Below are 27955 nucleotides of genomic sequence, written 5' to 3'. Positions count from 1 at the left end.
AAATTTTATATTTCAAATATGTACAAACCAAAGTTAACTCTTTCTATTAATTTAAACAGGATATTATGATATTTTAAGGATAACCTGAATTGTGAAGGCAAAAGACAAAAATGAAAGATACTAGAGATAATATAAATAGTAGAAAAGTCTAGTCGTATTATTTCCTAATGTTGTCACATTAAAATTGGCCTCAAGGACCATAATAAATTTCAGATTTCACAGAAATAAAAGATAAATAATCAGTTTTTAAATATTTTTATATTTTGCTCTACTCTTGCATTTTAGTATAAAAGGAAGCAGTGTATGAAAGTACCAAGTATATTTTATATACAACAAGACTGGCAGGCTAATAAAGCAGGTTTTCTTAGAGTCCCTAAAATCAATTATAAAGTTCATTATATGACACAAAAATTTAGATTGAATCTAAAGATTAAGTGTAAGAATGTATTTTTTTTAAGTTACTTTTGGAATGCTACTGAACACCCAGACTATCAATGAAAATAACATTTCAAAAAATATTTTTAAAAAGGAATGTAATCATTAATGGGATAATTCCAGGTATTAAAAACATTTCTAATATCAAATCGCTTGAATGAAGCTTTCAACTTGCTCTGAAAGACCAACAAGTGGTTAACATTTTGCAAACGCAGGAGGGAACATAAAAGTATGATACAAAATTTCTGCTACCTGGTGGCTTATTCAATTTGAAAAAGAAACAGTTTAGCAATGCTAAGCAACGGGTGATTTGTAAGCATAAAGGAGTTCTAAGTGATCTGTAGGAAGACTGAAATCACTTAAGAAGAAGTTGCCATTAAAGCCGGTAAGGCCAAGAGTGTTTTGAGCCTGAGAATTCAGAAATAGGACTGACTGACAGAGGCATAAACATAAATCTGGAGATATAAACCAAAAAAAGGCTAAATCATTTGCCTTTCAGGTTAACAGACTTCCCTGGTGCCTTTTAAATGATCAGGTGTTACCTGTGTTCTCAGATTTATTCTGGTTTGCTACAATTTTAAAAATTGAAAGACTAAGATTGGGTTGTCAGAATGGGCATTTTTTTTTAAAAAGTGAACATCAGTCTTTATTTATGTATTAATGTATTTATTTATTTTGGTACTGGGGATTAAATCCAGGGGCTCTTTACCACTGAGCTATATCCCCAGACCCTTTAAAATGCATATATATATATATTTTTTTTTTTTAATTTTTTTTTTTTTGAGACATAGTCTCACTAAATTGCTTAGGGCCTCAATAAGTTGCTGAAGCTGACCTCAAACTTGTGACCCTCCTGCCTCAGCCTGCCAAGTTTAGGATTATGGGAGTGCACCACCACTGTAAATGGCCTGGGCCGTCAGTCATTTTGAAGAATTGAAAACTCATCTGCATAATTAACCATAGTCCGAAACATAATACAGGTAGCATAATTGAAAACTCCCTGTGTATTTATGTTGCTTATTTCACTACTGACTGATGAAAACTTTGCCACACACTAGCATCTATCCCCAGGCCATTGCTCCCTGGCTACTATCCTGCTCCAAAGGATATCTTTGAGTCACCAGCTCTCCTTTGTCTCACAGTGGTCATGCAGTTATTTCATTGGATGAGGGAGCCTAAACTTTATGAATGATAGTAATTCACATTACTACAGAATTTTTATTATCTTACCATACCCTGCAGATTTTACTTGCTAAGCTAGTATTTTAACCAACTGTATTGTCATATATACGTATGCAAATTAAGGGTTTTTGCAACATCCTCAATGAAAATCAGTTTGTTTTTTTTTTTTTTTCTGGCTGAATGTAGGGAGTAGGGCAGGAACCACCACCCTGCCAAAAGAAAAATGTTTGCTTACTTGGACTTATGATTTTATTTTTTATATATCCAATTGTAAAAATGAAGTCTTTATAAACAGGAAACAAAGTGAATGCAATTTTCTAGATTTTTGTTTTACTAAAAAAATTCCATCCACCTGGAAAAACATCTATTATTCAATTTCATCTCCCCTGAAATAAGAAACCCTATAACCCTGTTTAAAACAGACGAATGGTACATTATTTCACCCGGAGTACTAGGATTCTTCTATTGAGTGTACAAATTTATGTAGGCTTCCTGGTGAAAGAGGTTCCTGGCTTCTGAAGGTTAACATAACCTCCATTAGAGCCAAGAAGCTCCTTGGAGATTTAATTGGTTTGTGGAACAACTCCAAAACTAGTGCTGTGCTTTCTTCTTTCTTTGCCTTTCTGCTTCTCTAACATTATCTTTTCAAATTGAAAAAAAAAAAAAAAAAAGGAGAATGCATGGTAATGCATCATTTATAAATTACCTTGTTATTGAAAACACACACACACACACACACACACACACACACACTGCTTTGAAACCCAAACAAACTCCTGCTGCGGACTCCAGCATGTTTGATGGAGGCCCTTCAAAAGAGTCCATGGCTTAATGGAGGTTGTTTATGTGGAGACTTCGATCTGTACCTGCTGTCCCCTGTCACTCCCTGGAAACTTGGCGGCAGATGTTGCAGCGTTAAGTTGTCTCTGAAGTGGCTTTCTGTCCTCATCTCCCCACCGCAACGGAGTCAAACTGCATTAGATCTCTTATTTGTGCCTAAGGCAAGTTTGGGAGCGCAGCTGTGTCCACCCCCACTCCTACCTTTGGTGTTTCAGGCCTCCAGGCAGCGAGTGTGAGACCAAAACGGTTCTGCCGCTCTCAACTACCTCCGCTGACAATCGGGCCGCTCGCTGCGGGCTGGGGAGGCCGCTGCCGCTGCTGCAAACAGATGTCGGCGACAACCTGCTAGCTTACACCTGGACGCGCGGCCCTAACCTCGCGCGCCACGTGCTGAAACATTCATGACTCCGAGGAGTTGCAGACACAATCAAAGCCTGCGCCGGCTCCGAGTGAGCCCGCGGACCCCTCCACCTCGGCGGGAGCTGGCGCGAGGAGAGGTAGCGGGAGCAGGCGCGGGGCGAGAGATTGCTCGCGCCGCTTTGATACTTTATGCCTAAACTTCAATTACTTGATCAAGGACTTCAATTCAGCAGTGGATTCTTCCGCAAATGAGCCCGGTGCGGCCTCTGAGTCATAAAAAGAGAGCATTTGGCTTGAAATGCACCGTGACGGGACTTCCTAGACAATGTGCATGACTCCAGGTCTAATTCTATGTACATTGATTTGTTTATTAAACGAAATTCTCAAAAGGCAGAATCTGCAGTAAACAATTTATAAATCAGCGACAAGATTGCTTTCCAAAGTAGAAAACATACTGTTGATGAAGAGTGTTATTTGGAACCGTTAGCCACAACCTGAAACAATTCTGTTTTATTGTCTCTCAGGCAGCATAAAGTTTTTGTCTTTCCTTGTTTCTTGTTTTTTAAAAAAAAGAATGTGACTATTACTCAAAATTAAGAGATGAGATAGTATGGTCTTTTATTTCTTGACAATGTAAAACAAGCTGCATTCCTATCTAGCAACTAGAAAGTTTCCAAAAGTCTTTTTTTTAAATTTTTATAGTGTACAAATTGCTTTGTAATAAGCACACAACTCCTAAATCTGCACAAATACTTCATGAGAGGCATAATTCAAGATAAACATTATACATGTATATATGGACACACCAAATCCTTTATGAACACAAGAAACAGGAAAAAATATTTACAAAATATATTCATCAGTTTATGTTGAGAATAAAGTTTCTTTTTAAAAAGAATTGGCCTTAATAGCTCATCACATTTGTTCCAATGAAATACTTGATGCATAGACAAACCTGTTCTAAGGAATTCAATGTATGTAATCTAAGATGACACAATGCTATTTACAAATTCCCTAATCATTAATAGGCTAATTTACTGGGAAATCAGTTTGTTAATACAAATTAATAAGCAAAGGACAAGGAGCATCTCATATATAAGAAATCTTTCATCAATAAGTCTGAGTTTGTCCTCTAACTGGTTTCATCAAGTATTGAGAGGTAGATCAGTTTGCAAATAGCAGGATTATGGAGCCCATTCACAGATAAGTATGGTTATCTAAAGGTAACAAAAGAACTCCAAGCCTAATTTTTCTCATTCAGTGATTATGCCTTGGCATACTTACACACACACACACACACACACACACACACACACACACACACACAATTTTGAACTCAATTAATTTTTTCCTTTCTTCAAGCAAATATAAAGGTAGATGGATATATGGTTAAAGAACAGCCAAAGATGTAAGTACGATACTACTAGTCGGACATCTTAGTGCCCTAATTTTTACTTTTCTCAGCTTCGTGTAATCCTATGAAATAAATTATGTCTATATAAGCTAAAATTAAAATTGGTAAAAAAAAAAAACATAAGGTTTTATAAAGGCCTTTTGGGAATTTAACCATAATAATTAGAAGGCAACAGTGAGCCATTTCTTTTCATGTATAGATAAAGCATTATTAAAATGAATTATCTGGCGTTGGGGCTGGGGCTCAGCGGTAGAGCACTTGCCTTGCACACATGAGGCACTGGGTTAGATCCTCAGCACCACATAAAAATAAATGAAGATATTTTAAAAAAATGAATTATCACATTTTAGTATCATGCATCAAAATTAGCTGTCCTAAATATATTCTAAATCCCTAGTACTCTTCCTGGCTCTGGGGCATCATTTTCTTCCTAGGTAAATTAAGTTCCCCAAACAAAAGCTTCTTTAAAGTTAAAAAAAAAAACTGGAATTTAAGCAATATTATATGCTTTTTTAATATAAAATAAAAATAAAATTTGGGCTGGAGTGTACATCAGTGGTAGAGCACTTGTCTATCATGTTAAAGGCCCTGGGTTCAATTCCTAGGACCACAAGGGGAAAAACAAAAAGGAAATAAAAACAAACCAGGTGGGGTGTTAGATTCTCAGGTAGAGATTATGTCACTGCACCATACACTATGATTTTATTTAAACAAATAATTAAATATAACTTTCTGGGATAAAAATAATATGTTGTATTTCTGTTACTATACAGACTTTTAAATAAAATCCACTGAAATATTACCATGATTAAGTGACCTGATTGGTAAAGATTCTCTTTGGAACCATATTATAGTCACTTGGTGGCCTTTGTCCATAAAGGTATTCACTTGTGCTAATCAGCATAAGAACAGGACAATTAAAGGCTCCATTCATTCAAAGAAGTTGACTGAAAATTAGTGTAATATTTAAGAATATTATAAACTGCTAGAACAAACTAGCAAAATTGAAAATGAAAAGATTGTGAATATAAATGTATTCAGGAAGAAACAGAGGCGGGGAAAAGAAGGGAAGAAGAAAGAGAAGGGAGGGAAGAAACCATTCCAGATTCCTGGAGAAGAAAAGAGTATGATGACTTCCTAACACTTAATGTAAACATATGTAAAATGTTGGAATCCTTCAGTTTTCCTAATAATGTATAGAAAGGGACTCCACTGAAGCACTGAACTGACCCTTAGTGTGTTACTCTATGGCTTACTCTTTCGAAAAATACAGGTTATAGTTATGTATGTGTGTGGGATAGGTGATTTGAAATTACCTATCAAACAAAGAAGACTGGATTGATGATGTGGAGTTGACATAAATTCAGATAGTCTTAATAATTTTTTGAAACATAGAAAGTGAAAATATGGAAAATAAAAAGAGAGGGGCAAAATTTTCTCAAGTTGTTTAAAAGGGAGCAATTATATTCTCATAACTATACATTTGACATAAAACCTCAGACTAAATAAGTAAATGTTATAAAGGAGCACAAGAACAAATCATGCCAAGCTCACCAGATGTTCTGAACAAATCATGTTGTATTATCAGTTAGGTTATATGGGGGAGTAGATAAATATACCTTATAGTCAGCAAGGAATTTAAAAATACATATTAAATATCTTGTGAATAATGTAGTTAACTGAGGTTGTACTGTTGGATGGTTTTTCAGCTTTACCATAATGTCAATTAACTGTGGTGTGCCTCACTTGAGGGGAAAAGTGCCACACTGCAGTTTTAACAGTGGCTCAATATAAGTGACAAAAATTTTCAGGTGACAAAATACTGGAACCAGTAAAGCTAAAAAGAAGAGGTACGATGATAAAAAGTTAAGTCAAACTGCATCAGGCATATTTAGAATCATAATACGTATTTGATGAAGAAAATGAGTTCATTAATTGAACCAATAATTGAGGTTTACTGAGGTTATTATCCCACATTTTAAGTAAAAAAAAAAAAAAAAAAAAAACCAGAAAACATAAATAGCATACTGGTAGTGAGATTTTATTTCATCTCACATATTGAGATCTTCTTTTAATTAAAATTTTGAAATTCAAACTCTTTGAAAACTGAGAGTTTTGTCCTAAGTTTCTCACCAAAATACACTTCAAAGCAAAACCTGAGAAAAACTTTAGTCTTTATTTTTTCCACTTGTAATAACTAATATAATTAATATATTATAGCAAAATGCCTAAATAATGTGATTATGAAATGTTGTTTTATATATGATATAGACTATATCAGACTCCTAAAATCTAAAAATTTTTGAATTTGAAATAATTTGACCTCAATGTTTAGAATAAAAGTCTTTGAAATCATCATAAATAAAAAGCACAAACAAAATGCTGAAAAACAAAAGAAAGAAATATTTAAACTAATAGAAATGGAAGCATTACTCATCAGTTATAGAAAAATAAATAGCAACATGCTGGGGCAACATGTGGAATATTCTATAAGAAGAAAGCTAAATTTATCTTGTGTCTAACAAAGTGCCTGGTACATGTTAGGCACAGGATAAATATTTGTTGAATGAATGAATGATTATAGTGCATGATTTTAAAAAGCAAATATGCCAATTTATCCAAATTCAAAACTTTCCTCTATTTCCAACTAATCTTTCTGATTTTAACCTCCAACCCTGAGACTATCTAGCAAGCCACCACTCCCTAGGTACTTAGCTGCCTCAGTGACCAATCTCTACCTGTTGAAAACTACCTATTTTCTAAGACAGGAAACCTATATTTATAAAGAAGCTTTATCTAATCTTTCCAGGAGAGTTGATCTCTTCTACTACAGTATGTCCAATATACTTAAATATAAATACAATATAAATATAAATTCCAATGTAAATCTTATTTTTGTGCATGTCTTGTTTTCCAAACAAATTTTAGATTTCTTAAGAGTAAAGGCGATTCTGCACCATGCCCCTCATTTTTTATCTAATGCCATTATTTATGCCTATTTATAACTCAAAAATTATCAAAACTAAAAATTATCAAAATTTATTAAAAATGTATAAAAAAATTATCAAAATTAGTATGAATGATGAAAGACTAACTAAATTTTACTCATGATAGTTCAAAGAACATATAAAGTTCCGGCAAGATAGTTGGGAGGGCTGCTAGTTTTATCTCCAGGGCTAGCTCAACATAGGCTAGCACTTCATAGGGTGAAAATCACTGAACAAATGAGACAGTTTCTAATCCCAGGAAAGAAAACTAAGATGATGCATGAACAATATTTAAAGCAAAATATTTAAAGTAAAAGTCTAACATGTTATAGAGGAAGAGAAATTATTATATGTTGCATGACTCCAGATCACACACGAATTTAAACGAAGGCATGAAATCTCATTATATAAAAGTTTCTATTAAGAATCATAGTGAATTGGGCTGGGGATATGGCTGAAGCAGTAATGTGCTCGCTTGGCATGCGCGGGGTGCTGGGTTCGATCCTCAGCACCACATAAAAAATAAAATAAAGATGTTGTGTCCACCGAAAATTGAAAAATAAATATTAAAAAATTCTCTCTCTCTCTCTCTCTTTAAAAAAAATTATGAACATTATTGTGTTTCTCAAAGAAACCCAACCATTATTATATATGAAGATGTTAGGGAGAAATTTTCTTACATTGATACAATAGGAAATAGTGTAAATTATTAAAGAAATTCTAAAACTAGGGTAATTCTAGCTAAATTTTCAATATTAAAAAAAGACTTAAAAATACATATGTATATATACCTGTGTGTGCCTGTACCCATGTATCACTAGTACAGATTTTTACACTGCTTTAGAGATACTCTCCCTTACAAAGAACTTATTTATTAAAGAAACTGTGGTTGAGATATTTTCTGTAGGTCTCATTGCTACTACATGCTAAAGAAAATCCTCAGTTACTCATTCCCAGTCTGTTGTTCCCACCAGATAAAAAACTCAGAAATGATGTCTTCAAAGGCATAAGTATGCATTCAAATGATCACAGTTATTGTGAATTACTTGAAAAGGGACTGGTGTGAGCCTGTAGATGGGAGATGTGCTCTAACAGTTACCTGTTAAGCAGCCTATATAAAGGAAATCTGTTCTAGGCAATGCTAACCCCTTCCTTGCATGGAATAAGGGCTTTAACATTAATTCCGCAGAATATTCCAGTACTTCCATTATCCTGGTACAGCAGTCAACTGTTTCCCAGCACATTCCCCTATACAAACCTCATCTCCTTCCTGAGGTCGCATCAAGGAAACCCGGTCATACTGCCGCCGCAACAAAGCCCAGAGTGCATCAAGAGGACCCTAAAGAAAATGCGATGTTATTCTATTTACTGAAAAAGTGAAAAAGTAAAGCAAAGAAGGTAAAGTCTTATTCTCTACTTTCATTTTTTTCTCACAAATTAAACAAACAGAATCTCGGAGGTTCTTATGCTGAGAAAGTGTTTGGTTGTTAGAGTGTAAAATGAATACTCATTTTACAATGATCAAGCTGCTACATGATCCACCATAGGCCTTCTTCAAATGATGGGGGACTGTAAAAGCTTTAGTTTCTCTAGGAGACTTAAGTTCAATTACACAAAATTAGGATTCATACCTTAATGGGCGCGTACCACTTTGTCTGTGGTGGCTGGTAAGTGGGTTTGGGTCTAGGTGGCCTAGGCCTGACAGGTTCCTCTTCTTCAGGAATCTTCACCACAGCATTTTTGGCTTTCTCTAACCTTGCACCTTCCTCAGTAGATCCTTTATCACCCCAGCGAACCTTTAAAACAAAGGAGACACTGCTGTCAGAGAGAAAGTGGCCTAAAGGAACAAGCTCTTCTGTAGCCCATGATCCTCTGGTTCACTAGCTCCGAGTAAAAAGATGAATCAGTACATCAATTCCTAATGTCTACTCTTCCAAGACTTAATAGATTTCTTGACACTCCCAATTATATTGATTATTAAGATCCTAGACAAAAAGATTCTTTTAAAAATCTAAAGTCAATTAAATTTGAAATAACCTTTCTCCACAGTTTCAAAAAAGGACCCAATTGGGGGTTTACATAAAATGCACGACAGTGTGTATTTCTGTTTTATAATTAGGTAAGTTAAACTGATAATGATGACAGCATTTACTGAGTTACTGCTATGTGTCAGTCTGCATTTAATTAACACAAAATGCAATGAGGGCTGGGGTTCTGGCTCAGAGGTAGAGCGCTCACCTAGCATGTGTGAGGCCCTGGGTTTGAGCCTCAGCACCACATAAGAATAAAATAAAGATATCGTGTCCACGTATAACTAAAAAATAAATATTAAAAAAATGCAATGAGACAGATACTATTTCCTTCCAGATGAGGTTAAGAGATGTGCCTCAAACCATACAACTAGTACATGGCAGGGCAAGGATTTAAACATAGGCAATCTGAAATGGGTTAAATTTCAAATACACCTGAATTTTATAAATGTATTTTATAAGAAGGAGCTATTTATTCAGATTTTTTCATCAAGTTAAATATAGGCAACATTTTTTATTTAAACATTTAGCTTTTGAAAATAAAGTAAGTATGTGTGAGATTACTTCTGTAAATTTTTACTTGGTAGAATAGCTTTTATTCTTTAGATGAGCATAAGCTCATCTCAGTATGATTATTGGACAAGCAAATTTTTCATTAACAAAGTTGAATTGGAAAAATCTCTGCTTTAAAGAGAATATTTCAAAGACACCAAGTAATTCCACAAATTTTAGGGAATTTCCTTCTCTGAAATCTCTTGACTTTGAAAAACCACCAGATCAAATTATTGTTTTCTTTATTTTTTCAGTGAACAGAAATTAAGAGATAAACCTGAATCAAACTAGGCATATGAATAGGATGTGGCCCCTGGGGAAGGACTTTGTCCAAAAGGAAGTAGAGAGAAGTCTTACAAAAACATTACCAAAGTCAATGAAGATAAGAAAAGTCAATTTCTAAAAAGAAATACAAACACCTATCCAGAGCACAGTATGACATACCACAGCTAAGTGATTTCTATAAAGGAAAAAAACACTAAAGTCTTTTAAAGCATTTTAATGACCTGAATTAATGGGTAGGGATACAGATGATTATTGTTCATAGAAAGAACTATTCAGAGCTTTTTGGTAAGGTTTACAGAGATGTTTTTACTTTTTTTAACTTTTTAGAATGGGCTTTTAACAATTTTAGAATGGGCTTTCAATTCAAGTGGACCCTGTTCAGTCATTAAAATGTAGCTGTATCTTTCAGTGTGATCAATGGTACTAGAATGTTCTTTATGAGGTTGTTAAAATTGTTTTAAACGCCATTAAACTTATTGAGCTAGATAGCTGGCCTTCTTTCCAGAGAAATGACCTTCTCTTTCAAATCACAGTGTCTTCACCTAGATAAACTAACACTTATAAAATCTTTGGACATGAAAAAAAAAAAAAAAACAGAACACATTCCCCACAGATATAAAGTTGCAATTTTGAGGAAGAAACAAAAGCAAAAATAAAAACTCAAAGCAGATAGACAGTTAACATAAGAATGTCATAACTCAGGGAAGTAATTCAGAGTAGAAGTGTAAGTAGATAAAATGCAGATTCACTCATAAATGATAGATTTTAACATATACAGTTCCCTAGCCTATGCTTCATAGTTGATAATCATAAAGGTCAACTATTAGTAGAATCGTTCTCAAATTAAAATGTGAAACTAGTTGAACTAGCTTTCTGAACCAATGTGGCACTTCCAAGGTCTCATTATCAAAGGACTATACATAGGACACAGAGCTGATGAGGTCTAAAGAGATGAATCAGATAAATTCATTAGCTTTAGTTCACAAGGGAGCTGTGCTTCACCATCACCATCAGCACAAACATCACCACAAACAAATATCACTCAGTCTCAAAGTCTAAAACTAGGAAATACTTGTAGAGGTTTCCTACAACTCCTAAAATTAAGAATCTATACACATATGTATATGTGTAAATATTAATGTTTTAGTTTGATCACATTGAGATAGTTTAAAAATATAAAAGAATAATAAGAGTAGGTGGCTAGAGTGAGCCTGAGAAGAATTAAAGATATTTAGGGTTTTTAATATGAAAAAAAATACCTTGCTACTTAAATTCACCTGTTGAGCATAAGTTAATTGCTATAGTTTGTATGTGCAATGTCCCCTAAAGGCCCAGGTGTTAAAGAGTTCATCCTCAGCTTAGGGCTGTTGGAAGGTTGGAGGAACCCTTAGGTCAGAAGAAGTGTGCCCTCCAAAGGGGAATATGGGACATTCCTCTCTCTTTTTACTACTTGGCAGCTTTCTCTACAATACACTCCCTACCCGGATGTTCTGCCTCAACACTGACCCAAAAGTAACAGAGGGTACTGACCATGGACTGAAACTGTGAGCCAAAATAAACCTTCCCCCTTTTAAGTTGATTTGCCTTGGCTATTTCTTATGTTAATAGAAATCTAACCGAAACTATTCTTCCATTTCACTAAGGTTCTATTCAGGGATTCATGCATATTATTTTATTTAGAACACTGGAATACTGGACTAACAAAAATCTGATATTTCTAATAGCTTCAGCAAGAACACTACTTATTGGATTAAGGCCCACTTAATAATATACCCCTCATTCTCATGTAGTAGACTACATATTTGGATTTCATATGGATGAAATTTATTATTATGAATAGAAAAGAATAAATGAGCATAACAAAATACAGAAAAGTATATACCACACATCAAAAATTACTCCATTTGGAGACTCCTACTCACATTTTTTACTGTATCTATCCTATTCCCCCAACGCCCCATATCTTGGGATGCAGATAAATAAGCTAAAAGCAGTTCTGTGGTGGGTCATCATTGGGCATTCATTTGTGAGGACTGTATCTATAAATGCATATTTTACACACATAGGAACATCAGTCCACTCTTGCCCTACTTCCCCATCCCTAGGATGACACCAGACCAAGGCAAAGGAAAATAATCCTCCTCTGTGTCAAACAAAAACTAGTGTGACTATGTCCTCTTGGACTGCTGAAATTCCCAATCACCAACATGCAAACATATCTGCAGTATCTTCTCCCAAAGTCCAACTTAATATCTTCTAGCACCTGCCTTTATTGACAACCATGTACCCATCTCAAAGGATATTTCAGCAATGAGTGGCAAGTTCCTAGGGAAAACATGCATTGTTTTAAGATCTAATGGGATTGAGAAATTGAGAATTACTGCCAGTTGACTTGAATAAACACTTTGATAATTATGAAAACGGAAAACTTTCTTTGGAAATATGAATTTTATAGAAATTTATAAAAAGTGATCATTGCAGCACATGTGGAGTTGTTAATTAGCTTACTTACGATTTTTGTTGGTAGTAATGGGAAAAAGCAGATATGACAATAGGAGACATGAATAATGGAGGAAAAATATATAAATACACCTTCTCATCAAGTAAAATTGGATTATAATTAATAAGCAGGAAATACAAGGATCAGCCTTTAATATTAAAGTCAATGTGTCTATGAGAAAATTCCTCAAATTGTTCCTTGGGATGGGTTGCTGATCTGTCTACTCTGTTGTGCCAGGCATAGCACTGGCAATGATTGCTTCTTATTAACTAATCTATCATTGTGATAAATATTTCATGGTAATAAGAAAACCTCATTTTTGAGGGGTAGGTGGATAACTCAGAGGCTCTGGACCACTGAGCCACATCCCCAGCCCTATTTTGTATTTTATTTAGAAACAGGGCCTCTCACTGTGTTGCTTAGCTCCTCACTATTGCTGAGGCTGGCTTTGAACTCACAATCCTCCTGCCTCAGCCTTCTGAGCAGCGGGGATTACAGGCATGTGCCGCCATGCCCCACCTCATTTGATTTTTAAAATGCAATATTAAAGTTCGACTTTAATCCACACTTTGAGCCATTCTGAAAGTTCACACATTCTCTAAAAGATATGTAATATTAATTAGAATAGTTCGTAAGCAATAATTAAATGCTGTTGTAAGTTTTCTATATTTGGGATAAAGTCATATCCATGCTGGTGAATGTTTTAACATTTTCTCCACAAATAGTACGTAACTATTGGACATTTTCAAAGAAGAGTACTGTTACAACTTTAAGTGATTTCCTTCTTCAGAAGTTGATGTTCCATGCAGCAATTTTTTCCAAAACAGTGAGAAAAACCCTAGCATTTTTTGCCTTTTAGAATTCAGCGATCTTATCAATGCAAGCCTTTGACTAGGGAAACCAGTTCTCAAATGGGTTTGAAATGGCTAGGGTGATTTCATAGGGGAAAAAAATGTATTCAGAAAAGACCCAGTATTAAGAAAAAAATGAATGATATTCTGAATACTGAAATGTGAAAAGCTAAATTTCCCTGGCTTAATAGTTTTAGAAATACATTTTTTATATTATCAACTTCTATTTTTTAAAATATACTAACCTCCATTCTCTTAATTCCTCCAACCCCTCGGCCACCATAATAAGAAGCATCCACAGTTGGCCATTTCTTGTTAGGTAGAGGTTCTTCTTCTTCCTATAAAAATATATTTTTAATATAAGCTTAATTAATTTTATAAAATAGTGTTTAGTCAGAAGTGGCTCATATTTAAACATTTTAAAAATAATGCCATCATTATGGAAAATGAATAAAAATTATATACAGAACATCTATGTGTATTTATGTTTACAAATATAAAATTCAAGTGGAATTCTAAAAGGTATGAAGACTCCTTCCCTTCCTCAAACTTTAAGTACCTCCCCACATCCCTCCTAGGTTATCAGAAGTTGTTGTTGTTTTTTTAAACTCTGAGCATCACTTGTTTATTGCAAATCTATTCATCAATTCATACTTAAAAATATAAAACATTAAATTTAGGACAGCATTTCAATAATCACTTCAAGCATCAATGTGTATATATAGTTTGAGTTCTGCATAACTTTTAATAGAAAGATAGACAGTTGAGACACTTTGCAAATGCAACCAGTACCTTCCTTAACCTATGTTGCTAATATGATTTTCACTAACAAAGTATTATTAAAGCAATAATCGGCCTGAAGAAGGTAATAACGTCCTCACCCTGCCATCTTGGATTGTCCAACATTTTATAAATAAGTGACATTAGGTCTATTAATATATTGCTATAAAAAGTATATATAGTCTCTACATACTACTGATCCTGATGACCAGTCAGTGTCTATCAATGTATGAGGACCTCATTCCTCCAGCATATAAAGGAAGTCATGAGAAGAAAAATAACAATTGATTTTCATAAAGTAAAGAGTCAATACTTAGATGTCAGAGCTTTTTAAAAACAAATGGAATTGATTATATTTGGGGATGGTATCTATATGGAAAAAGACCACACATATCCTTTTCCTAGGCATTCATTTACCTCTTTTGGTGCAGGTGGTGGTGGTGGAGGAGGATCCTTGATAACCTGTATACAAAATAAAATGTAAATGTGTTGTGACACAGGCATGAGAAAGTAAGAATGTATAAAAATAAATAGATTGGTAAAATACTTCAAAGATGTCCCCAAAGAACCTTGCCTCATAATATTTATGTCCTTCCTCTTAAATCTGGGCATGCCTATAACTAGCTTTTGACCATCAGAATGAGGTAGAAATGGTCATGATAACTGAGGCTAAGTCAAAAGGTTTTTCACCTTTCTGCACATCATTGGAACACACTCAGAAGGCTACCCTGAGACCATCAAGCTGTAAAGAAGACCACTGGAATCTTAAAGAAAGGTCAGGTGGTGATGGAGAGATACTAGCTGCCCCCAGCTGTTTTAGCCACCCCAAAGGATGAGCCAATTATATGAGAGAAGAGCTGATCTTGGACACAGTCACACTGAGCTTTCATATGACATGGGCTTAACTGACAGCTGACTGCAATTGCATGAGATTCCAAGCAATCGTCTCCTTGCTGGGCCAGTTTTATCCACAGAATTGTGACAAAACTAAATTGCTGCTAGAATTTAGCTGCTTTTTACAAATTGACGTTTTAGCCAAGGCTCCATTCCTATAAATCATTGTCATCAAATTTTATTTGAATTATAGTTAATGCTTCTTGTGAGAGGAATAGACCCTCCACCTAATTGAAAACGAACTTCACTGGTCCTGGGATATCTGGACTTTCACTTCATCGTGATAGAAAGTCTTGATCAAATGCCAATGGCTTTTCATAATTCAGAACCATAACCAAGTCTCTATTCTAAGAGGAAAAACTAAAAATGTAAATATTTATCTTCATCTAATGCCAAATATTTCAGTTACATCATTAAATTTTTAAAAACTTAAAACTCCTATGACTTTGAAGATGAGGTATTACTGAATATATTACTATTTATCATGGCTATGTTTTTTAAAGACTTTTTAAAATCTTTTAAAAGTATACATAAATATTTTCAGAAGAAAATAGTATAATTCTGATTTAAAAAAAAAATAGTTTGGAATGGGGAAGTGGTAGGGGTATGGATGGAATAAAACTCACAATAAACTTGCAGCTGAGTGACATTTATTAGTCTATCTCTTTGCAAATGCTTGACATTTTCCATAATGAAAGGGGTTTAAAACTTTAATTTTATTGATAATATTTAGAGAATTGGTCCATAATTTTCAGTGTATATAATTTTTCATTATTCAAATTTTAGATTAGCTCTAAACTTCAGGAGAAATACCCAGAGAGTAACAATTATATAAATATAACAGGACAGTAATTTAATTGGACCAAGTCTCCTTTTGAATCCTACAAGAAATTCTGTTATTTCTATTTAACCCTTTTATTTAGTTCCATGTTATTTTATCAATAAACATAAAATTATATTATTATTATATGTATATTAAATATTATATAATATAATTATATTATTCTTCTTAATAATATTGAAAGTTAAAAATCTCTGTTTTTTTTTTTTTAGTTATCTCAGAAATAAATGCCTGCAGCGGATTCAGATTTAAAATAATACTGCAGTTAAATTTAAGGTTATCAAGCTATAGGTAATTTTCCTTTGTTAAAAGAGGAAGTCCCTTCATATCATTACAAACTTGCATTCCCAGAGCATGTGATGTGTCAACACTTCAGCAAGATCCAAACCAACTCCCTCATCTTCATTTAAAAGCCAACTCTTCCTCCCTACCTTCCTGTGTCTTCCAAGTTGGCTACTCTTTCCAATTAGAATCTCAAAATGTTAGCATAATCTCTCTCTCACTTTTGAAGGACTCCACCAAATCAATTCTATGTCCAATAGATTCCTTAAAATTCATTCTCTCTCTCTCTCTCTCTCTCTCTCTCTCTCTCTCTCTCTCTCTCTCTCCCTTTCTCCCTCCCTCTCCCTCTCCCTTTCCCCTTCCCTGTCTCCTCTCTCCCCATGAATTCCTTATCTTCTCAAAGTAGCTAAGATTTCCTTGATATGGACAGAAAACTCTCTTCTCTTCCCCAACATTTATCAGCATTCATAATGTTATTTAGCTTCAAAAACCTGAAGTTCCATAAGAACCAGTTTTATTTCTGCCTTGTTTCTCACTGCCTTCCCAATAATTCAGTAAATGCCTGGCACAAATTAGACTTTCAAGAAAATAAGAAAGAAGGAAAAAAGAAAAGTTAGGAAGAGAAAAATGAAGGAATTGAAAAAGGGATTAAAAATGAGAGAGAAATAAAAGGGAAGAAGGAAGGAAAGAGAGGAACAGCAGAGAAAGGAAGGACAAGGAAATTTCTACTCCATTCCCACTGTCACTACTTAAAATCATGAACTCAAGATTTTCTGGATCTGAAAAATAGTGAGTACATTTGTCAACTACTCCAATATACACACAAGCAAAACTTCAGTATTCTAAAAAATTCCCACCAAATCATAGTCCAACTATGTTTGGACTGCTGCAACAAAGAGAAATTCACTACCTCACAAAGCAATTCATTCCACTGGCAAGAATTCATCATTTGAAAGTTTTTCCCCAAAATGAAGCCAAAGCTTTCTCTGCATTTTCCACTCTTAAGCCCTGGTCCTAGAGTCTGGAAACGGACATACACAGACACATATAGACAACACACAAACACACACACACACACACACACACACACGCACATGCACACACATATATACACACACACAATTTTTCTTACAGAGAAGAGAAATTCCTACTTTTGAATACTAGGATAATTACCTAATTCTGTTGAGTCTATCCATTTTGGAAGCTAAATATATCAACCATTTCTCATGAAATGATTCTGAGTTATAGGTCATCTTGTTCAGTTTCTTCAATTTACATTAGTCAGTGTCTTAACTGTGGTTCTCAGAACTGATCATTGCATTCTTTAAACATAGGTGAGCCATGATAAATAAATGAATGGTACTCAGACAAAACAGATGCACCTCATCATTCCTCACCTCCCTCTTCTAAGCATTTTAATTAATAATATTGATTAAATTGATTAATAATCTATAATCACTAAAGGCTTCTGGGAGCATTAATGCCTACATGCTGTACATGTAGTTAAATTAAACTTCTAGCTTGTTTCTTTATCACTAACCCAACCCTCATTTTAATCTATGTAACCAGGTCAATATTCTTCTAACAGATGTCTAATCAATCATTTCTTTCATTAAAATGAATTAATAGTTCTAATCCCCATGATTCAAATCCATGAATTACTAAATTTTATTGAAACAAATTTACAAAACATGCTTCCCCTTAGGTTTACAAATCATCATAAAGTGCTCTCTGGACTTTTCTCACTAAAGAAAGATTAATGTATATTCTTCCATTCCACTAAGACTGAAAATAATATATCTGAACTCATTCTCATTTCATTGTGAGGATTTCAAATCTACTGGCTTATTACCTATATGTCTTGCACAGATATATAAATTTCTGAAGAAACAAATAGTATCCCCAACCCTGATCTATCTTATATCCTCCTAATAATTACTGAAAATCCCCTTCCATAATTTTTCCTTTTTGTGTGTGTCATTATCCTATATAGCATCTAGTGTGGTACTGGTATGAGAAAATTAAGTTTCAATTTAAAACCCTCACATGACCACTTTGCTTCTGTCAAACTTACAACAGGATCATGAGAGACATCTTTGCAATCCTTCGCTTTACTGGAAATTCTAAGGTAGACAAAAACCAAAGCCCCTTTTTCTGTACATGATCCAGTATTTCTGTTCTCATTGTTCTAATGTCTCAGCATATACCAGCTGCTCCACAGTTCAGCCCTAACATCCTATCTACAAGCCTTTCTTTACATACACCTTTAGTCTAACCAGACTGATGATCCCTCTGCTCCCCTCAAATACAATAAACCATGTCCTAACATGGAGACCTAATGTGGTCTCATCCAGCCTTCCCAGACCAGTCTAACAACTTTCTATTACTTTATCTAAAATACTTAGACTTCTCAAAATATATATTCATGCACAGTTGAGCCATTCATACTTTATTAGTTTGGATTTTAGTGCTTATTTTGTGATTTTTAAATTATTCCTTTAAAAGCATAGATTTCTTCCTTTCCTTTTTTTCCTTTTTTTTCTCCCTAAGGATCCACTCATGATAGACAAGAGCTCTTCCACTGAGCTACAACCCTAGCCTTCTAAATTATAGATTTCGTAAGGGCAATGCTCATTTCTCTTCCTTTATTATAAACACCTTGAGTACCTAACAAAGTGCTTTTCAGAGAGCAGATACTGAAAATATGATTCAAAGTGAAACAAAAAGAACTAGGAAAGTTCACAAAGGATCACAGTCAATCTCCAAATTTATAAGTAAAATATTAAGTGAATATGTACATAAATGAGGGATAGATGTCCCTGAAACTAAAATATTGCTAGTTCCAAAAAAAAAAAAATTAAGCATTAAGAGCTGGGGCGGTAGTGCAGTGGCAGAGTCCTTGCCTAGCGCATGAGGCACTGGGTTTGATCCTTACTGCTGCATAAAAATAAAACTAATAAAAAAAAGAAAAGAAAATGAAGCATCATTTTTTTTCTCTCAACCAGGGAAATGAGAGAATTAATGAACTCAATGGCACCTGGGAAGACATAAGATCATCCCAATTTCTTCACCTGGGAAATAAACAAAATTAATTATAGGTCCTTTCTAACAAGAAGATTCTAATAAAATAAAAAATATGTATCACAATGTTTCCATCAGGTCTCTTGAGTCTATGCCTTTCCATAACTAAGTGGGGCCATATGTTCCTGTGCATTGTACTCATCTTATTCCAGAAAAGAAACTTAGGATTTGTGTTTTCTAATAACATGTAATTAATCTGAGAAATGACTGATTGCATGAAGTTATAAATTTAAAGTGATTTTGAAGTCCAGGAAAGTATATTTTCTACATTGTTAATAATGGAAATAAAGCTCTTAAAGCTCTACCTCAATGAAATTTCAATATAATAAATTAAAAGATATCCCAATGACTTGGGAGGCTGAGGCAGGAGGATTGTGAGTTTAAAACCAGCCTCAGCAACTCAGCAAGCCCTAAACAACTCAGGGACAACCTACCTCTAAATAAACTATAAAAATGGGCTGAGGATGTGGCTTGTTGGTTAAGTGCCCCTGGGTTCAATCCCTGATACAAAAAAAATTAAAAATAAATCAAAAGAGACAACCACAAACATAACAAATAACAGAACTTTCAGGAACTAAGCCAGAGCTAAAGCTCAACTGTGTACTATTCTTACTATTAAAGATAACCATTCTTTGTTGTGACTGCCATATGGCCCATACTCTGTATTTCTCCTATTCTTAAAATAACCCTGTGCTTGTCCCCATTTTAAATATAAAAAAGGAAGGCACTAATTTCAATAATTTTCCCCAAGTACATATGAGGAGAAAACATAGAATTAGATCTCCAATCCAGGATCCAGGTCCATCTACCTTCAAACTCAGTTCAACTTCTGTCGTGTGACATTTTAAAATAAGATTTGGACTGCAAATTAAAAGTATGCAGAAGAAAAGGCCTAAGCTATTTGGAGCAGTTTTACTTACTAGGATAGATGGATGAATAATACATAGATGATAGTTAGATCATCTATGTATAGAATTATATTTAATGTTTGTGATAACTGCATAAGTTTATCGCCATTTTACAGAAATATACCATATTAACTAACATTCACAATATCACTCACCTATAAAATGGTTTTCGTGATGTTTCAAAATGCTCCCTCTCTCCACTCTACCACACAGCCTCATAAGTAACAACAGAGGGTGAAAATGATCTGAAGTCATTTGGCCCAAAAGCCGAAAATGGCAAGCATCTATGCCCAACTGACACCCTACATTTCAGTGAAACTAGTTCAGGAGAAAAGGAAAACTAACTGTTGTCCAAATACATTTAAAATAACAGTCATGAGAATCCCATTCTTATATTAAATAGTGCAAGAACACATTCATTTCAGAAAAGGATGTATTCATATGCACCATATTTTATGAGAATTTGCAGATTTTAAAAGGCATAATATTGCCTAGTTGCCAGGATTTTTTCCACTTAGCATCCTTCAGCTCTGTATTGAAAATTCTGGAAAACACTTTCACCACTTTATGAACCATATGCAGAGTTTGATTCTTCTCCAATTTTTTTTTCATTTGTTATTATCATCATCAGGGAGGATTACATCTCATCTACTTAGCTGCTAGAATGAGAATTTCAGTTTGGAGGAAAGCCGATTTCTTAAAAAGAAAAAAAAAAGTTAGCTGCTTCAGGCAACAGTCCTTTTGATCCGCTCATTAACACTTTTCAAATGTTCGAGTGATGTGGGCATTCTCTGCGCTAGAAAATGTCAGCCCTGGAGCCTGCAGCCAGCTTGATGCAATCATATGTTCCGATATTCAGAAAAGAGTGAAAAGAACTGTCAACATTAAACTGCTTTGAATAAAAAAAAGAAAAAGAAAAAAAAAGCAGATACTGTACAATGACTGTAGATTGAGTAGTATTTGAGAACTAATTCTTGCTGGTCGCAAAAAAGAAATGCCCAATCCATCAACAATGTCATTTAAGTGCCTAAGAGCCCACACACAATATAGAAAACATTCTTAGTGTTTACAAGAATTTGTTTAAAATATATGTGGATCTTCCTCTCACACTCCCTTTTCTTGTTGATAAGATCAGAGGGCGAGTATAGCACCTTTCTTCTCAAGTCCATAAACAAAAAGTTCTCTTTTATTAGTATTTGGGAAGTCCTTTTATAATTCCACAAAGATAGATGGTTTCAACATCCAGACCAAAATAATGGTCCGGGTTATCTCATCCTACTTGGCAAACGATCAATGTTCAAAGAATCTTACTTTGAACAAATAAGTAAGTGGCCAGAAATCTAGGCAATAAATACAATCTAAAATGCCAAATGAGACCTGGGAAGAACAGTGTGAGAGTATATTCTGCCAGGAAGTTAAGTAAAGGTGTTGCTGTCAAAGCAAATAAACTCAGACCCAGAAGAATTTGATACCCTGTTTCATAAATGATGCTCTGTTGGAAAACATTACCATGGAAGCAATACGTCCTAACATCACACTGTATTTCAAGGAGGCAACCAAACATAAATCATTTTAATTAATGGTGCAAGGAAGGCATATTAAAATTTAAATTACTTATGTTTTATTGTGCATTCCAAAAAAAAAAAAAAATCAGGCTCCTCTGAAAGTAACTCAATAAAGGCACCATGAGCCCTCCTCAACAATAAAAAACAAATGCAATGTAGAAGCATTATTACTATTTAGAAAGAACAGCACAGCTGTTGCTGGCTAAGAAAATGATTCTATAGAGCTCTAGTCAGATACATCCTCATCATGAAAGCTCAACTTACTTATAAGCAAATTAAGGTTTAAAAAAGAGAACTTTTAAAATTGTTTTCTAAATTCAAGATTCATGAGATTTTTCTGTAATGTCCTAAATACACTAAGGGAAAAAAATGAGTTTGTAGTTTTCCCTGGCCAAGGTCACTAAAGCAAAGTGAAGATTTATCATTTCCGGCATATTCAAGTATTTATTTGCAGCTGAATAATATACTCATTGACAACACTCCAAAAAGCCTTTGTTTGCCACATCATTAGCCTTACGTCTGTAATTCTGGTTTTCCCAAATGATGCAACTATACAACTGTCATTTCTGCTATCCTTATTAGTAAAACAAATCTGCCCCAAACTCAACATATCCTCAAAGATTAAAACAAAGGATGAAAACATATATATTTTCTGATATCTGACTTATATAATTCAGTTCATGGTAAGTTTTGTTCTTACCTACTGCCCCATCCCCTTTTTTAATCCAAGGAAAAAGAAAGGATACTGCAGATGTCTTTGGTTAAAAAAAAAAAAAAAAGCAACTGTAGAGGGTGGGTGTGAGCATACTTCATGAGAGTAATAAGTGGGGAGACAAAACACCATGCAAAAATGAGAACTTTCCCCCCTATGGAACGGTTTACAAATTTAACACAGCCTACAATTCATTAATGGTAATGCCTGAAAATTCAACTGTTCATAAGAGTTCTGTTATTTAAAATATTACTACATGAAATGTTCCAGGGCTCATTGGTTTCAATTTCTATTTCTGCATTAAAAAGAAAGCAGAGGACACAATTCACAATGCCTTAAATAATTCTCTTTTCTCACATCTTGAAAAATACTCATCAAATGAATTGAAGGATTTAAAAATTATTTTTTTAATTTCATATTAAAAGCATCTTGGACATAAGGCGCTGTGGTTCATGCCTGTAATACCAGTGGCTCTGGAGGCTCAGGCAGGAGGATAGAGAGTTCAAGCCAGCCTCAGCAAAAGCAAGGAACTAAGCAACTCAATGAGACCCTATCTCTAAATAAAATACAAAATACGGCTGGAGATGTGGCTCACTGTTCAAGTCCCCAGAGTTCAATCCCTGGTACTCCCCAAAATAAAAAAAAAATAAATCTAAAAACTTCTTGGGTGAGCAGATATTCCACAACAGAAACTTTCCCTTTAACTTTGATCTATGTCCCTCTTTGGCAGTCTTTATCATGAACTCCTTCTCATGACAATTAAGGTATATGGAATCTATAGCATTTAAGGGACTTCAATTATATTAACATATAATGATCTAATCTGTAAAAAAACAGTTCTATAAAAATATGTATGCTTATTTATTAACCTATTAAATAATGAGATCTAGTTACTACAATAATTTTGAAGTAGTGATGCATACAAAATGTTTGACAAGTATTTGAACTATAAATGTGATACAGGATATATATCTGTGATTACTATGGCCAACACAGTATTCAGAATAGATAATACTTTTGTAGGCAGTGGATTACATTCATGAATGAAAGAAATGATAAGTTTCAGTTAGAAGTAAAAATAAAGATTTTTTTTTTCCACACAAATTAATAGTCCTCGGGTTAGAAATCCCTGTGGGGTATTGTTAGCAGCAACTAGACAAAAGTTGTTTCTACTTCCAAGTTTTATATAATCAATAAATTCTTATGCAAATGTACCTTGGTTCTTACCATATAAGATTATATAGGCCTTATTTCCTATTGTATGTATGAGTAACAAATTTAAACAAAATAATGGAAAATTAGGGCTGGGCTCAATTCCCAGCACACACACCACACATACACACACACACACACACACACACACACACACACATACACAAAGTGAAAATTATACAAAGAACAATTTTACATCATAAATTCCTTTAAACACAATATTTCTCCATAGTGAGAAGAATTTTTATTATAAATAACAACAAAGCACCCTATTGTGTACCTGACTTTCAGGTAAAGAGATATCAAGTTTCTCAATTCTAAGAATTGATACAGTTCAAGAAGATGTATCTGTACAGAGATACGAAAACTTGTGCTCTTTATGTTTAATAAGGATTGTAATGCAAAAAAATTTTAAAAATTAATAAAATAAAATGTATCCAACAACAATTATATACTGTGCAACATGTAACATAAACACAGGTTTACAATGATGAATAAAACACACAGTACTCTGCCTTCATGAAATTATTAATCTAAAGAGGAGATAGTTTTAAACAAATATAATGTTAATTCATCATTTAATTATACTTTTACTTAAGTAGTGCCAAAAATGTACTACCTTATACTAGGCAATTTTGCTAAAATTTCACTATAAAATATTCAAGAAGGAATGTTTCTGACTTTCGTCTTTTTCTTGTTTCATGGTCTCAAAGTGCTTCAGCTAACCAGGTACATATTGTGGTTTCATAGATACAGTATTTAGTTAAATGTCAGAGTGCTTCATTTTTCTCTGTGGGGTAAGAATGTCAATTTCTAGCTTTCAAGAGATTCAATGGTTCAATACCTAAATCGGAATGAAATTGTATTGGCTCCTTCTTACAAGTACTATCACCCTGAGAAACCTGTGCACAGATCCCTGTTGTCAAATGAGTCTATGCCAAATGTCACATATGCCTTGGACACTTCTGAAAATTGTAAAGATGCTTCATTCAAAAATTCCTGGTCACTTTGGAAACGTGAGTAAATTCTTCTCAGTATATAAAGCATTATGTGTACTTATTTGACAATTACCCCCCCCCCAAAAAATCAAAAAGAGCTCTTCTAATCTCAATTTCCAAAACTTATAGGCCTAAGTAGCGATTTCCCAACTCTTAGAGAATAGCAGAAACATTCATTTGTTGCTGCTATAATAAATTATCACTAACCTGGTGGCTTCAAATAACAGAAATTTGTTTTCTTCCAGTTATGGAAATCAGGAGTCTGAACTGAGTCTTACAGGGCTGAAATCAGCTATTGGCAGAGCTGGTCCTTCTAAAGACTCCCAGGGTGGAATAATCTGCCCTGCCTCTTCCAGATTCTGCTCTTGCTGGCATCCCCTGACTGGTGGCTGCATCACTCCCAAGGCCACCTCCACAGACACACTGCCTCCTCCCCTCTGTTGTCCCCTTTCCCTCTGTATCCCTCTTACAAGACTTGTGATTGCATTTAGCCCCCAGCTCTCAGGTAATCTCTCCATCTCAAAACAATTTAGTCACCCTTTGGCCACACAAGTGACAAGCACAGGTTTCAGGGGTTAAGACTTGAGTATCTTCATTTTTCTTACCCCCTCTTTTTCAAACTCCAGTGACTTATGGAGATGCCTCACCCTACTCACCCCTTCCTCTCAGGGAGAGCCACCATCACTGGAAAACTGCCCACCACTGCTCAGACACCTTTCCATTGTTGAGGCAGAAAGAAAACCCAAAAAACCAAAACCCTGAGAATCACTGTCTAAAAGGCAATAACATTGATGCCACTGAGCCATTGATTAAAACCTGTGAAAATGTAATATCCAAGCAATGAGAAGTCCAATCATTTCATAAAATATGACTTAACGTTTCTTGTCTCAGTATTTGATACAATATAAAATAAAGGAATAAAGAACATGGATAGACATTGAGGCCTCTTTCTCCAGGTTCTCCATCTTGGTCAGAGCTCCTGGGCTCATGATGCCCACAGAGGTGGGGGAGCTGATACTTTCCAAATGTGCCCAAGAACAAATTCTTTCAGCTGTTCAGTCCCACTGAATCCCCTCAGTAGAAAAATTTGATTCACATATTTGCTGCTATTACTTAAAATATATTCAGATAAAAAGAAATCTGTATAACAACAAGCTGAAGTAATTGCATTTCATTTCCCATTAAAAAGTTATTTTTCTGGGACTGGGGTTGTGGCTCAGGGGTAAAGCACTTGCCTAGAATGTGTCAGGCACTGGGTTTGATCCTCAGCACCTCATAAAAAAATAAGAGATAAAATAAAGGCACTGTGTCCATCTATAACTAAAAATATTTTTAAAAAATGTTATTTTTCTGGTAATGATAGACAAGTCAAATTAATCCATAATAATGTCAAATTAATCCATAATAATTTAATACTACTAAGGATTACTTAAATGACCACATTCTAATTTGAGCATTGCACAAATATATTCTCTAAAAGGAACAAAATAAATAACCTTTAATTGTACTACATCTTTTGAAATACTCAAGATTTTTTTTTTCACAAAATTATGATCTCACTTCACACTTCTTTTCTAAAGGCCTCTTCATTCTTCTCTAGTCTAGTTCCCTTCCAGTTTAAGATTCCAACTATAGGCGCTTTGTTAGATACTTTACTTTGGACTGGGGACATGGTTTAGTAGTAGAGGTATTAGCAAGGGCATTAGCAAGGGCCTGGATTAGATCCCCAATAGAAGGTAAGGATAAGGGAGGAGAGAAGAAAAGAGAAAAGGAGGAAAGAACACAGAGAGAGAGAGAGAGAGAGAGAGAGAGAGAGAGAGAGAGAGAAAGAGAGAGAGAGAGAGAGAGAGAAAGCAGACTCTGGCCACATCTAAGGTGCACTATCTGTTACTGGCTTTCCACTTCCATTTTTGATAGAACTCAGTTGGGCAGTCTTAATCTTCACCAGGACCAGAGCTCAACATTGCTGTAGGCACAGCTCCTTTCAGATGATTCTACTGAGCAGATCTCCCTGGTGGTTTCTTATCATCCCTGGGATGAGTTCAGACCTACAAGAAACAGGAAGCCCTCCCTTTGGGTTCTTCTCAAAACCAAAACTACCTACCTTTTATACAAGATCTCAGCCTAGCCCTTTTTGAAGCATGCCAAAATAACTCATACTTTTCACACATACTTCATCAAAATGTCCCTCATCCACTTGCACTGTCTCAGTCATCAAAATTCAGTTTGGGGTCATCCACTCAGTCCTGTTTTTCTGAAACAGTCCCTTTGTGTTCTTACTGTTCTTTACACATCTTGTTATCGGGCACTTGTGACCCTCCCTTAACACTTACTTGCCTACATTTCTGTGTTTCCACATGAAATGTGAATTTCCATACCATATTGCAGGCATTTGTGTATGTGTATATGGTACTTGGGATGGAACCCAGAAGCATTCTGACTCTGAGCTACATCCCTAGCATTTTTATTTTTTATTTTGAGATAGGTTCTCCCTAAGTTGCCCATGTTGGTCTCAAACTTTCTATTTTCCTGCCTCAACCTCCCAAGTAGCTGGGATTACAGTCAGGCGCTACCACACTTGGCTCATATGCATTTTTGTATCCCCAATTCCTAGCATAGTAACTGGCACTAACAGATGATTAATACATATTTGCCAAGGGCTAAATGTAGAACTTTGCCTCTACTTTCTCCCTGCTTTGAAACCTACTTAAGAAAACATTCGCTAGGATTCATTTGCACCTAGGTATGAATACTAAGTGTAAATAAGCTTATATTCAGGACTGGCTACTTTTAAATCGACATTCCTAGGTACAAAATAAGGTCGTTCTCTCAAATAAGTTCAAAATTAAAAAGCACTAATTCATGATGTTTCTGATGATAGGAAGCCTTGCTGACATCTTATACACAATTAACAGGACCTCTCTATGCATTTCAAAAAGACACTCCAAGATTTATAATCTGCAAGGCCTCAGGGTTAGAAGGAACATAATCTTTCTGATGATGAAGTGCTCTCCATAATATCCAAAATTGTGGCCAAAATCTGTATACAAGAACATCTAAGTTCCTCCCAAAAAAAGCCCATTTCCGTTTTTGCATGTATTAAAAAAAAAAAAAAAACAAGTGTCATATACCTTGATAACTTCTGAGTCCGCTGGTCAATAGTAAATGAAATTGCAAAGTAATAAAGGGAGGAAACCAACACTGTAAAGTTTAAATTAAAAAACCAAGGAGCACAAATCACATTAG

At 34.7% G+C, this 27955-nt stretch overlaps 1 protein-coding gene across 1 annotated transcript in view; it reads right to left on the bottom strand.

Moving 5' to 3' along the window:
* Antxr2 (ANTXR cell adhesion molecule 2) overlaps positions 1-27955 on the bottom strand; it is a 132495-nt gene that overhangs the window by 45589 nt on the left and 58951 nt on the right. Inside the window, exons 13-16 of the mRNA XM_077803166.1 lie at positions 14634-14678; positions 13682-13774; positions 8850-9014; positions 8477-8557 (exon numbers count right to left, since the gene is read on the bottom strand). Coding sequence (XP_077659292.1) covers positions 8477-8557; positions 8850-9014; positions 13682-13774; positions 14634-14678 — 384 coding nt within the window. The remainder of the gene's footprint in view (positions 1-8476; positions 8558-8849; positions 9015-13681; positions 13775-14633; positions 14679-27955) is intronic.

This window comes from Urocitellus parryii, chromosome 10 (genome assembly GCF_045843805.1).
Source record: "Urocitellus parryii isolate mUroPar1 chromosome 10, mUroPar1.hap1, whole genome shotgun sequence".
Taxonomy (NCBI): domain Eukaryota; kingdom Metazoa; phylum Chordata; class Mammalia; order Rodentia; family Sciuridae; genus Urocitellus; species Urocitellus parryii.
Note: the sequence above shows the minus strand (reverse complement) of the source record. Positions and strands in the feature narration are given on the sequence as shown.